This window comes from Aptenodytes patagonicus, chromosome 7 (assembly GCF_965638725.1).
Source record: "Aptenodytes patagonicus chromosome 7, bAptPat1.pri.cur, whole genome shotgun sequence".
In the NCBI taxonomy this organism is placed as follows: Eukaryota; Metazoa; Chordata; class Aves; order Sphenisciformes; family Spheniscidae; genus Aptenodytes; species Aptenodytes patagonicus.
Genome location: NC_134955.1, coordinates 63,039,584 through 63,053,667, shown reverse-complemented (window position 1 = coordinate 63,053,667; position 14,084 = coordinate 63,039,584). Strand labels below are relative to the sequence as shown.

Genomic DNA, 14,084 nt, shown 5'->3' with positions numbered 1-14,084 from the left:
TAGTTCTCAAAGTCAGTGGTAGCGCCTTATTTCATGTACTCATTCCCCAGCATCTCCATGCCACAGCTTGCATGGTCAAGGATATGGCCAACCATCCTGAGCTTCCTGAGCCCTTTTGGTACTATCTTCCAGCAGTGAACCCTAATGCCATAGCAGGCAAGGAGAAGATGCTCCCATGTCAGCATGAAGCTGAAAGGCAACTTGTTACCAAATGCAGAGGGGGACCACAGGCTGCATGGGCAGGTTCATTTTCTAAATGCCAACTGGTTAATTTTCTTCTTGTAACATCAGCCTTTCTCTTCAGGGTTGGGCCTAAAGGTTCCCAACAGCTATCTTGGAGCAAGGAATTAATAAGAAACAAGTCCACGCTATTATTTTAGAGGTTCCTGAGTTATTCCTTGAGGGCAGCTGGTAATACCCTTTTTCTAGTCACATGCTGCCAGCCCTTCTGCTTGCTTCGAAGTGGCAAAAGGCAGAAATGACAATTAAAATTGCTGCTATGGGTTTCTCCTGCTCCATTAATTTGTTTCCAGACTAGCAGGGTTGGAGAGATGAAAGGAGGGAGTAGGACTAGAAGCAGTCTTTGGGGCTGCCTTTTACCAGCGCTAATGCTGAGTGCATTAAAAGGTGAATGTAAAAAAATCTAGTGTCATCTCACTGCGTCCTTTTCTATCTCCTCTAATCGTATGGTTATGGATGCACCTGCTAGTGCAATCAGGTGCTGTTGATGTGGTGAACCTGCCTGATAGAGGGTGTTGGCAGCTGCCCTCTGTTCCTGCTGCAGGAATGTACTGAACACTGTCAAAACAGCGCTTATCCCGTACTGTTGTGGTCTGCTGATTTCTGTTGTGCGTTAATTTAATACCCATTGCATAAGGGATATTAGGCAGCACTTCTACCTTTAGGCCCTGTCGCTAGCCCATTTTCATGCACAGACCTCCTTCTACTCTCTTCTGGACCTTTGACTCTTGCCACCCCAGGCACTGCTCCTGGGAAGCCCACCTACTTGCTGCCCACTTCAAATACTGCTGCAAGAGTCCTGTCCTCCATCACTCCTCTTTCAGCCCTTTAAAGCAAAAGCATGACCATTTCCCAGCTGGATTAAATAATTGTTCAGGACTGGATGGCTTCAGGACTCTTGACTTCTAAAGCGATTCACCATGTTGGCACCAGCGTGAATTCAGGCGAGCATCTCGACCATTTGTAATAAATTATGTACTCCTTCTCCTTTTTTACCTCTTTATGGGCAATTCTGAGGAGTTATACTGAAGGGAAATATTACCCAGCATGGCTGATTTTGGGTAACTTTATAGCTCCTATCAGCTCTTCCAAACTCATGGATTCACAAAGATATCATACCTAGAAAAACAGCATTGAACAAGGAGAAAGCCCATCCAGAGGTGAGGATAGATCTGTGATGGACAAAGAACAGAAAGAAAGGGCAGAGTGGGAAAAGGTTGTGTGTGTGTATGTGTGTGTAAGCAGGCTACATGAATGGGAAAAGAGCTTCAGTGTGAGGAAATAAAACAGGTAAGTCCACAGTGAAGCTGTGCAGAAGTAATTAAATGCAGGCCCAGGAGTTGGGATTTTTTCTCCTATTCCCAGCCTTGTTATTTACCTGCTTCATTCACTTACACAGATGCATTGGCTTTCTCAGCTTCAGTTTCTTCACCTACAAAATGCCACCAGTCTCCCAGGGATGGGGTTTAGCTTTTATTTATTTCAAACGTACTGGCTTTGTAGCGAATTTGTTTTGGCTTTCTGCAGCCTGCCACGTTTCTGACTGACTGCAGTAAACAATCCTGACCCAGGAGGCCTGGCAAGGCCATGGCGAGACTTCAACAGACAACTCAAGTGCTGCCTTTGCCTGTGTCCAAAACTGTCCCAGCCAAAGCCTAGGCAGAAGCCAAGAATAGCCGTTCCTCTGCTTAATTTCCCTGACAGCCTGGATGCAATAGCCATTCTCACTCGCACGGATAAAGGTGGGCCCCAGCAGGAAGAACATGGCCATTTTCCGTTTAAAGCAGACCCAGGGGAAAGGTGGTCCCATGCCCTTATCCTGGGAAGCCATGCAGGGAGGTGAGCACAGATCTGGACTTCACACTGCCTCCACATCTTTCCTTACAGTCCTAAGAGGAGTTCCTGTTTTACCTTAACCCTTTGGCTTGTTTTAAAGTTACTGAAGCCAGGTTGCTAAAGTACTGGAAGGGTTCACTCTACTGCTCTTGTTCTTGAGATTGCTCAGTTCTTGTCAGCTCAGGCTTTGCTTTCTTATTGCAATGTGCCATGCCTTGCAGTGAGGCAACCATCCCTTCAAAAAAGGCCCCTGTTTTGAAGGGGCTAGTTGCTACATTCTGGGAGGACATGTTAGTCCAGAGTCAAAAAAGGAACACCACTGCTTTGCCAAAGAGTTTCAACATGAACATTAAAAAGATCATAAACATTAAAAAATGCAAACAGAAGTTGTAATGACCCCCTTGCCCCGTGCATGTACCAATCCAAACTTTTTCATCAAAGATTCACCTGCACACAAGTTTAAAACCTTTCTTCTTTATTACCTAAACAGCAGGGCTGAGATGGGGGACAGGGAAGGGAAGCAGCGGTGAAACTTACCCTCTGAGCTGGGGTACCTGAGCGGTTTGCACAAAGAGCCCCTGAGCTAAACACTCCTCCTGCAGCAACCTCTGCTTCCCAGACTGGCAGCGTGTCGAATGCAATTGCTGTGGCCTTTGACATCTTAGGAGGAGCATGAGAATAGTCACTGAAGTCACTTCTTTCTGTCTCTGCAATCTTTTTGACTCATTCTCAATCAAGTCACTGCCCACTCTCCTCTTGAGAGAAGGCTGCATAACGTGTTCCTGTTTATCCTCTGCCTGGTTAAAGTCCCTGGGCTGCTTGGAAGAAGGTTGTTGGGGGAGAGAGGTATGGCCCTTTTTTAAAAAAAAAAATCAATTAAAAATAAAGCACCATCTTTTCTTTTTGGTGAGTTGCAATGGCAGAGGAGTTCAAGCCAAGGTCTTGCAGGCTTCTCTTCCATCTTCTCTGCAGTGTTTTCTTTCTCTTTTTTTTTTTCTTTTCTTCAGCTCTTACAGGTTCTGATGTCACCCTTATCATACCAGATAAACCCAAGCACACATCAGGTGCCACTTGACAACAATCTAAAAAAAGCTGGTTGTACTGGTTTTGTCTAGAAAGAAAACATAGCTGCAGCTCATAAGCTTGCACTCGCTTGTTCTCCTCTCAGACACCCAGAGCACCATTCCACACTTATTGCATGATCTCCATTAAAAGGGTTCCCTTCAGAGAGGTGCATACTATGGTGGGCCAATGGAGACATAAATGGGCTTTGCCTCCCACGCCTTTATAAACAATCCGTATTACTATTATATAAGGCTTTGAAGACCCAGGCATAAATGCATAACCTCTGACCGAATACAAGCACTATCATAAATCTTGTAAGCTCAGCTCGTGGGGATTATGGACTGAATCAAACTCAGAGGATTAAACTACTGATCTGATAATTAGCCTGGGATTCAATGCTGTTATTTATGTTAGGCAAATAAACTATTTACTGTTTAAATGAGTTTTCATGTTCTTTTTCACACCTGGGAGTCAAGTAAAACATTAAGAAACAGCTTTTGCCCATGGAGGAGAAAATGCATGAAGGGAAACAAGAAAGCCATTGGCAGATATTTTACTAATAATTGTTTCAGGTGTATAAATATAGCAGCTTGCCAAACCTTTGGCCACCAGACAGTGCTTGTGCAATAGCACAGCTTTATTTCAACTTTTGCAAAATAGCTCTTAGGAGACTTGAGGAGAAAGATGGTTTGCTATTTAAAGCCTTGACCTGAGACTCAGGAGACTTTTATTCAGAGCTTGCTGCTGCCTGCACAAATCCATGTATTTCTCTCTCTACTTTGCTCCTCATATCAGCAGTTTATAAGCTCTTTGGGGGACAAAATTCAGACACTTGCTTGGTGTTCAGGATGATGGAGCATGAGTTTGGTGGAACCTCTAGGTGCTGCTATGACTGCCCAGTAATGTGAAAAAAAAAAAAAAAGAAAGGAGAAGCAAGTGGCTGCTGGACAGGGCACAACAGGGGTGGTGTTCTTGCTCTTTGAGGTGGATCTTTACGTGTTCCCTGCATGTGGCTGGAGTAGACTGGGAGCTTTGCGCTGCCGCATACTGGTCAGCAGTGCTCTGAGATGTCTGTCAGGCTGGAGGACATTGCTACTGCCTCATAAACCAAGCCCAGCATTTCTGAGCAACGTGTCTAATCTGAAGAAAGAAGATAACAAGTCGAGATTGAAATTCCTCCAGGACTTTGACATCTTGCTTCATGCTGGTGTAGTAGAGACTCACAGCCAGGATCAGCACTGCACAAAATGAGAGCCACAGGAGCACAGGCAATCCAGATGATGACCTGTCATCTACTGAACGGTGATGAGGAGAAAAAAGAAAGCAGCATTATTTTAGTGTCATCTTAAACACTTCCCAAATTTGACCCCCTGCTGATGCCTTTGTCCCACATTTCTGGGAACAGCAGGGTACACAGGGCTCTGGTTGTGAGTACTTCCGTAGGCATCAGTTAAGTGATAGTGAGTCACACCTCCCAGTGGAGGGTGGTGAGTATAAAAGATCTTATCTAATGGAGCATTTAAAGAGTTTAATTATATACAATAAGAACAGGATTACTATAGCTAATACACGATCTCAAGTTTCCCTCCAGCAATTATTTTTTATACCTTTAAGCTAAATGTTAGGTTAAATACTAGGAGAATATTAAGCTACCTCATCTAATTATTTAATGCTCACAAATGTTACATAAAAGAGAGAAGATCTAGATTTCTGTCCTTTTCCGTGGTAACTAGCTTGTTTGGGGCTCCTGCTAATTACAGTAAGAACTGAGACGTGGGTCCATTAATTGAGAGGCATATTTAGAAAGCTGTGGTAGGTTTAACCTCTCTCTAAGTGCTAGGTGTGCTAATTACACTGGAACATCCTCAGCACTTGCTCTTAAGCAGGAGGATACTGTAAACATTTTTCTTGCCTTTAAAATGTAGTTCAACGATGTTTAAAGTGCCGTAGATCAGGCACACTACACATGTGGAAATCAATGGGCTACATTTAGCTCGCTGACATCCGTGCCCCAGCCCTTGCACGTGTGTATCCATCCATGGGCCTCCGGGATCCAGTTTGATTCAGATCTGGCTGCTCTGTTTGACTGCATGGCCATTGCACAATCGGTATTATTTTATAAAGCACTTTGAGTATTAAACATGCAGTATAAAGCCAAATTCATGCCTGAATAAAAACCCATAGTGTGCAGCTATTTTCCTGCCATATGCACATAATCAATAAGGAAATAAAAATGTGGTGTGTATTATTATGGGTAAAGGGCCAACATTAGCTGTAACATTTAAATTAGCTTCTACTATGAGCCCTGGAATACACAGCAGTCAATTAAACTGTCATACAGATGTACAGAGAGGAAGGTAGAAGTCATAAAACCAAGCAAGAAACACATAATAATATATCAAAAAGCGTATGGGGAAAAGGTAAAATGTTAATAGGCAGTCATTTTATAGCTAACCAGAAACCAAATCAATGTCCCATAATAGATCTGAGTGAATTATTTGCAGCAAATAATTTATTCATTTGAATTTAGCCCTTCTTTCTGTTTGCAAATTATCCATGAGCAGACTTCAATTTTTATAAATTTGTTTATTTGGTATTATTCTATGAATGGTTTATATGAAGGTGTTTAGCCAGGGAATTACTCACCACTTTCTGCTTTTGCAGAGATTTGTGATTTGGAAGTTGGTATTTCCCTTGTGTGATCTCCCACACCACAAGATACAGTTCTTGACTGGGTGACTACCTGCCTTTCAAAGCATGGGGCCTGGCTGATGAGCATACCTGGTAATAATGAAACTTTTCTGTGAAAGCTAAACAGCTTTTCACATCAGACCTTTTCTGTGAAGTGCTTATAACCTTTTTCAATCTTGCGAAAGTTACTTTCCATGTGAAATTTCTGGGTGATCTCAAATGCAAACTTGGCTTTTCCTTATGTCCTCTCAATTAGGGAGTATGTTCAGTCCAGGAACAGAAAAAAATTATGTGGAAGAATAATCCCACCCACAAAATAGTGATGAGCTATACTCACAACAGCTTGAGCACATCACTACAATTATGTGCTTAAATGTAAGTTTGCTCTTTTCTAAATTACAAATAGAAAATTAATGCTCAAATTTGTTAGTTCAGTTTGTTGGAACAGCAGACTCAGCCCTCGCCACGTGCCCAGTCTAGGAAAAAGGCAACTCATCTGAGAAAAGCACTGGACCGGGATACAGGAGATTTTGGTTCAGTTCCTGCTTTGGACATACATTCCCACTGTCACCTGAGGGATATTTGGTCTTTCCTCTTCCACCTGGCTCTTTCCTGCCTATAGTACCTTGTTCCTAGCCCAATAACTGCCTTAGCTGATGCTGCCATTGGCATGAGCATACAACCCCTCTTCCTGGGCAACAGCAACAGCTAGGGGATGTGGGGGCATTTGCTTCCTTTTGGCCTCCCAACACTATGGCTCTGTGCCTGTGTGTATACATACATGTATACATGTACCCCTCTCCCCTTACTGCATTGCATACAGCAGGGTCTGGATGTTGGCCAGGACGTCTAGAAATGATCACCATCATAAGAACATCCAGATGATACACACATTTGCTTGAGGGTCTGTGAGGCTGGCTGGCCTCAAACATCCTTGCAAACAAAAAAGAAAAAACGTATTATTTTTATTATTTCTACCCTGCTGCCAGCATATAAATGAATTGTCTCTTCCCTACATATGAAAGTCAGCAGGGAGAACTATTGTTTCGCTTGGGGTGCTTTCCCTGCATATCTTAGTGAAAAATCTGTACCTATTCTATTGCCATAAAATATATTAATTATATTTAAATTAAAAATAGCTTCAGGGATTTAATTTTTGTTTCCACTATTTGTCTTACTAGATGTCTTGTTTAAAATACTGCACCAGACCTCATCAACACCTTGTGCTTCATATGCTGAGAAGAAAAAGCAACAACCACTGACAGTATGAAATGCTCTGTATACAGAGGATATATTTGCACAGTGCATACCAGCAGCCACAAAGCAAACTCAGGTTAGTGCCATGGATGGCTCACAGTTATAGTGTGAAACTTCGACTTACCCACTACGTAGTCACAGCAGGAAATGGCTAGAAAACAGAATAAAAATGTTCTTACATGCCTGGAAGGGCCTCTTTGCAGCAGATGAATAAGAAAGCAAGCACCAAGTGGTGTCTCTGAAATTGCCTGTCGCCTTATAGATGCTGGGCTACCTCTTACACCGCTTTTGTCTGTACAGATTTATGCCAGATGAGGATCTACCCACTCCATGCAAACATAGAGGTGTAGGTGCACTTCAGAAAAGTGAGAAAAAATTATTGTTTGGGGGATTTCAGAGACAGAGATTGCTGTTGTTGCGGGGAGGTCAGGAGTCAGCTCTTGCAAAAAAGATGTCCCTATTCCACATCATTTCTAGACGGGAAAGGAGATAGACCAGCAGGCTGAGAGAAGAATGAAAGTTAAGAAAGCAAAGCCCACTGTCAGATGTAACTTTCATCCAGCGGTATCCTGGAATTGCCTCCGCTTGGCAGCCAGGACCCAGACACAATCCAGGACGAAAAATCCAGAGAATGGAAAAATTTCAGTAGTGCCAGCAACCTTCATCTTACCAGCCTCTACATTAATAACATTGCATGGACAAACAGCAAATCGTCTAAATTACAGGCTGTTTGCAACACAGAATACTAATTATGTGTTGGGACATTTCTTATGTCTTCATGGAAAAGAGTCAGAGTCTTATCTGTCCTTGCAGCTCCCTGGAGCTCAAGCACGGCTGTGCTGAATTCAGAGCCAGTGAGAGATGAACCAGGTCCCCCGAGCTGGACTTACAGGATTACCAGTGCTGATGTGGGGGCATGGACTCTGGCAGGGAGCTGAAGGAGATATTACATCTCATCAAAATCCTGCTCTTGAGCAGTCAGATGAGCTTTGGAGAATTTAGGGCCGACTTACTGAGTCTTCCCAGGAGTTCAGTTTTGATGGGAAAGCCCGGGCCATGTCAACAACGTTATCAAGAAACAGCTTTTCACTCCCGCATTAGGAGGCACCAGAAACAACATATTGCAAAACCAAGGCAAGCTCTGTGTACAAACACAGTAGTGGATGCCAAGTCTTGTTTTTAGAAGCTGAGTAGCAGTCCAAACAGGTGGCTGACATAGAAATTTTATGGCTGACATAGAAATTTTACCATTCTGTCACCTGTGTTTTTACTGACTGACGTATCAAAACCATACAATTTTAGTTCCCTACCAATAAATACTATTTTTCTTAGTTGGGTCAGTTTGTGACAGTCAGAATGAAGTAACAGTTCTTATTTGGTTATGAATTGTATATAGCACATGCAGAAGTGCAAACTGGATCCTTGTGCTAGACCTCTGGTTAAGGTCACTCCCAGTTGACCTACCTGCAAACTGTTATTTTTGGCTCACAAATGAAAGACCAGAGGTCATGTTAGCTGTATCATTCCTTGGGTGCCCTCGCTGGCAGAAATGGTTACATCCTGGCTGTTTTTAACCCCAGTGGGCCAACCAGGCTCAGACCTTTACTATTGTAAAGTAATTGAGCCATGCCATCCCATGGCATGCATGCTGCTCAGAAACATGAAAGGGCTGGCTCCTTCCCCACCATTACATCCTAGTTACCCAGAATGACATAAGTGTGTTTAAATTTGGTCTGAGATCCTTTTCTATGAGTGGAAGCATTGCTCTGCGGTAGACCTGGGGCTCAGCCAAACCCATGGTCTGCAATGATCCCTGTGGGGGCTGACTCAGGAGTTCACCATGAGAACAGCCCTGAGGCTGCTCTAACGTGACGCAGGAGTCTGCCTCCTCCCAGGGCAGGCAGGCAAATGGACCAGATACAATTCTGCAGAGCACAGAGCAAAAATTGCCAGTCCTCTGCTCTGTGCTGAGCTCAAAATCACAAGTAACATTATCAAAGGGGGAAGCTGATGTGGACAGACAGGGTGAATGTTAAAAAAGCTGGAAAGGTCATGCCAAAAGGCTTAATAGCTTGAGCGTACCATGTTCAATGACTTCTGGCTCACGAAATCGAACCCTTCTCTCTGCTTTCCGCTTTTCCCCCACAGCTTGGTCCACAGGTGGCCTTTTCCTCAGTATTGAAGGAGGATAGCTACTGTCATCTGTCTAAAGAATTGATCAAAACACAAAACACATGGCTATTCAAACTGGAGTAATGCATCTGGGTGAAGCTTTGAGCTTTTGTGGTTATATTACCGTGTCCCTCAAAGGACATGATATGAAACACATCTGTTTTGACGTTTATAGTCAGACCACTGTGATATTTATAGCAAGACAATATGGATATTCCTTCATTGTCATAGATCTTCAGTACTCTAAAGCTGTCTTCTCAGGAAAAAGGTTGGTTAAAGTAACAGACAGCAAATGTTCAGAAAGGATTTCTCTAAATTGGAGTGAACAGTTACTGAAGGTGGCTGCTCAACAGCCCTGGGGTAGACGGACATAAATGTGATATGAAATATATGAACCATATCATTGTGAGCACCTTTGAAACATTCTTCTGAGCTAAGCAGCTCCGTTCTGAATGCAGTGTTGCCATTTCAACAACTGACACTATGCAGCAGTCTTGAGTTTGGACACTATCCTGATGGGTACGAGAAGGTAATTTGTTTGTACTTCGGTATCACCATTATTTTGTTGCTCTGGTTTTTGCTTGGAAGCCATACTCAGTCTTTGATAACGGAATCAAATTGCTGTGGATTCTGCCAAATGACAAGAAACAGAGCTGCAATAATAGTAATAAGTCCCTCTTCTGCGTAGGAATGCTCCCACAGTCAACTCCCCAAAGTGAATCCAAAGCATCTCGGTTCAGAGACATCCATTGTCCTCTGAAAGTGGAGAGCAGATGATAAATTTTCTACTTTTCAAAGACCTAAGCGGGTGGCAGACATTCTCCATATTTTATTTTTACTTTAAGATCGAAGTCTTCTTCTCTAGCCCTTTCTCCCCCTTCCCTCCGTTCCTCTGCTAGGTAAAGGGTATTATTTCCTAGATGGTTTGTTTGCTCCTTCTGGCCACTGTCCCTGCTCCTTTTTTTCCCTCATGTGTCATTTCCCCACTCAGTGATTGCATGCTCTTTCCTCCATGTTTTTCTTCCTGCTTTAATCTTTCTATTCCTCAATGCCTGCTACTTTTGCCCATTTTTAGACTCAAATACCCTTGCTCTACACCTTTTCTCTTTAGATGCTTTCCCCACACTCACCATTTCACACACCCACTCCTTGGGCTGCAGAGGCAAGATTAAGTCCCATTAACTACAGTCTCGGGGTGTCAGACCCCAAAGTACAGAGGAAAAATAGGTTTCACTATGCATCACACTGGATAATCTCAGAAAGGCCCATAGCATAGCCAGCAGGAACTGCCATGGAGTGAGGAACGTCTTCAGCTTTGATATCTTTTCCTGAGGGATTTATAAACCAGATTTCATCTTAATTATCACTGATAAGGATGCTTTCTCTGAACTTGAGGTCATACAAGCATCCATACCACCTCTGTCTCGTGACTGGGGAGAGTATGTGTTGGAGCTCTGTGGTTTTTACTCAGCAGCTCAGAAGCTGGAATACCCATCCAGGGTATGGGAAACCTGGATCCAACTTCTTTCTAAGTCCAAAGGAATACGAACCCACATCTCTTATATGCACGCCCTCATCATCAGAGCTATGGTGCACGCGTGGGAGCAGGGAATCTCAGTCTCTGACACTGAAGCCGTCTTGTTTGGCCTTGAATAATTAAATATTGATTGAGCTAAAGAAAGAACGAACGAAAGAATTACTTTACAGCCTGGTGTTTGGGTGCTCCCTTGGGGGTGGGAGAAGTCTGCTCCTACCCTTGCTCCAATGAATACTTAATATGAAATATTTAAATATTCATTGGAGTCACTGGGAACAGGGTCTCTCATCTACCAGGTGAGTACCATAATCACTCTGCTATGGCCACACACACACACACACATTGTGGTATAATGAATATTTAATTACTCTGTGTAAAATGAAACAGGTTTAGGGAGACACAGCAGAATGTGCTCAGCTCAGACTAGCAGTGATTATAGCTTTAGCTGGGAGGGCTCCTGCAGTGGCACAGCTAAAGAAACTAAACCTTATATTTGAAGAGATTTATAACTCCAAGTGCAGCTCTTGTCCACGTGAGCTTTTCCAAACAGCTAACAGTTACATCACATCAGAAGAGAAAAGCATAAACAACTAGCTGGTTGGGTAGCACCTAGACAAGGAAGACCTTAAAAATGAAGTGGCATTTACAATATTTACTAGACTTTAACAACTTATGGAAATCAAAGCTACACAGTGTCAGAAAAAAATGATGCATTTTCCCCTCAGACGGAAACCCAGTGTTAACATACTGTGACAAGAGCTGGAAACCTGCCAAAGTGTTAGTCGGGAAATTATATGCCCTTAAAAACAACCCATTTGTGAAAAGCTCTGGGCGATGGACACAAGGACTCTATCGCCCATCGAACGATTACTTACCGGCAGCTTCTCTGCACTAGGATCAGAAGGTGGGGCTGGACATATTTGGGACATGTACTCTGGATGCCAACATGAAGCCTCCCACACGAAGCTTTGGTTGGAAAGCCACTTGCTCAAGAAAACAGGGAGGACCAGGGGAAAGCGTCTGGAGATCCCTCTGCAGCGAGGACTGAGCAGGCAGTTCCACCAAGCAGATGGGAGCAGCAGCAAATGACAGAGGAGTGGAAAGAAGAGTTTCCGCCCTTCATACCAGCGTTGGCTTGGGAAGGATGACGTTACTTGAAATGTACTCAGTAGACAAAAATAGCACATAGTGATAATACTGATTGTGCAGCTGAAAAGCAGGGCTTTCCTGGCAACTGGAAAGGGCCTGAATGGAGCAAATCACAGATAAACACCTACATATTTATATGCGTAAACATGAAGATGAGGCTGTTCTTTTTATAATGATTGCTGCATTTCCATGATCCTGTTGATCTCCTTTCCAGAAGCCATTCCCAATCTCAAAAATCTTGCAAGTGGGATTGCTTTTAATCCTTCTCCCGTTCAAAATATGTGGGTAAAACCATCAGGAAATGATATAGATGTAGTGGGATCACATATATCTCCCTCCAGTACAGTTATGGCCTCACTTTATATGTTCTACAAATTAGATCCATTATTATAGTAATAAAGTGGGATTTTAACATTAGACATTTCTACAGATATTATAATAAGATTATTGATAGGAAGAGAGGTGATTTACTGTTCAAGAGGCTTTAACAGCCCCTTGTCAAATGCTGAAGGCTGGTCATCATCAAATATACAATTTCCAGTCAGAAATACCTGCCTTGACTGCTGAAATATGGTGGTTTACTGTCTCTACAAGCAAAAGCTTGAGCTTTTTATGTTGTTCTTTTCCTGGAGCTATTTATTTGCTGTGACATGTCTAAAGTACTCCAGTTTTGTGCTGTTTTCCAGGTGGTTGGATGGATTCTCCCATGGCATGCTCAGACTGGAGCCCTCGCTTTGCACTTACCCCGTGGAACAAGGCTTGCAAGATGCTGACATTGGCACTAGGAACCAATGGGCACAGCAGCTCTGTGGGCTTCACTATTTTAATCTTCCTTTCAGGGATATGGGGAGTGGGTGAGTAGATGGGAAGGGTCGGGATCCTCCTCCAGAGCAAATTGGGCCAGCACAACAGGGGAGGTATCCATGGTTGATGTGGGGCCAGCAGCTCCCTTTGAGCCTTGCTGCCTTCCCGCAGCTCAGCCTCTGCACGGGTCTGCAGCGCTTGCAGGGGCTGCTGTCCTCAAGCCCTTCCCTTTCCAGCAGTGAAAGCAGTGTCAACATGGAGAAGGACACATTTTGCTGGACTGGGGCTCTTCACTGAATGCTCCATATCTAAAAACCACCTGGAGAGAGTCATCTTACCTTCTCTTTCCTGTACATTGGGGTGATGGAGGGCTTTTCCTCATGCTGCAACCGGCTCACAGCTGTAGGCCTTGTGAAACGCTCTCAAAATCCCTTCTCTGGTGTGTCCTGCAAGTGTTTCACAGTGGTTATTTTGGGATATCTAAGCTGAGCTTTTGGTGGGGAAAAGTCATTTTTCAAAACTTTGCTCATAGTAGATCCTAGACAGAAAGATGACAAAGCCTTCCAAACCGTGGTCCCTAGCTTCTCCTCTGGTTCCTCCTTCTTTCCATTGTTATAATCACTTATATAATTAATAATATATATATATATAAAATATATATATAATTAATATAAGAAGGAATTTACATGCCTAATTTGGCCAGCAAAACTGGTGGAGGTGGGAAGAGGGAAGTCAAACTCTAGTCTTCATCTAACTTTCACTTTCTCTATGTGAATTGTCTCATTTATTTTTACTAGTGTCATCCAGCAGGCACATAAAAAGGTCTTCTGCAGCCTCTTATTCCTGCAGAGAGGGGCAGTGAGCTCATGAGATTTTAGACCTGAATGAAAAACCTTGTTCCTGTCTTTTTCACTGAATCTGGTTTTACTGAAAGAAAGGTCTCACATTTTTCTAAACAATTGATCAGGGTTTTTTGGTATTTTCTTTAAAAAACCCTGAAGAAAAGATGGGGGGTGTGTGTGTGTGTTTTCAAGAAATGGACATGTGGAGACAACATTTATCATTTTTTATGCCAGAAACCGTTTCTTTTCAGTTCTAGAGATTCCCCTTAAATGTAAACAATTTTTCTGTTCATTTGATTGAAAAATAATTAGGCAGCTTATAAATGTTTTCATGAAAGATTGCTATCCAAATGCTAGGAATGATCATTTCATAGTGCCATTCTCACTTTTATCCCACAATGTGTTAATTATATTGATAGTAATGGTTGTAAATGCTTGAATAATTAGTAGTTACCTGGGCACTCAAGTTCCAGTGGATAAAGATGTCAGGA

The 14,084-nt window shown here is 43.0% G+C and overlaps 1 protein-coding gene across 2 annotated transcripts; it reads right to left on the bottom strand.

Moving 5' to 3' along the window:
* Positions 1–2,534: 2,534 nt before the first annotated feature.
* C7H14orf180 (chromosome 7 C14orf180 homolog) lies at positions 2,535–11,985 on the bottom strand. Of its 2 annotated transcripts, none has more exons than XM_076345559.1 (4): positions 11,674–11,985; positions 9,172–9,295; positions 7,214–7,240; positions 2,535–4,436 (listed from the first exon to the last, which is right to left on the bottom strand). In XM_076345559.1, exons 1-4 carry the CDS (start codon positions 11,983–11,985, stop codon positions 4,234–4,236), a joined length of 666 nt encoding a protein of 221 aa, XP_076201674.1. In that variant the 3' UTR covers positions 2,535–4,233. The 2 variants fall into 2 exon arrangements, with proteins under 2 accessions (XP_076201674.1, XP_076201675.1); XM_076345560.1 differs by having other exon boundaries at positions 2,535–4,433; positions 11,674–11,805.
* Between the last annotated feature and the right edge of the window lie 2,099 nt (positions 11,986–14,084).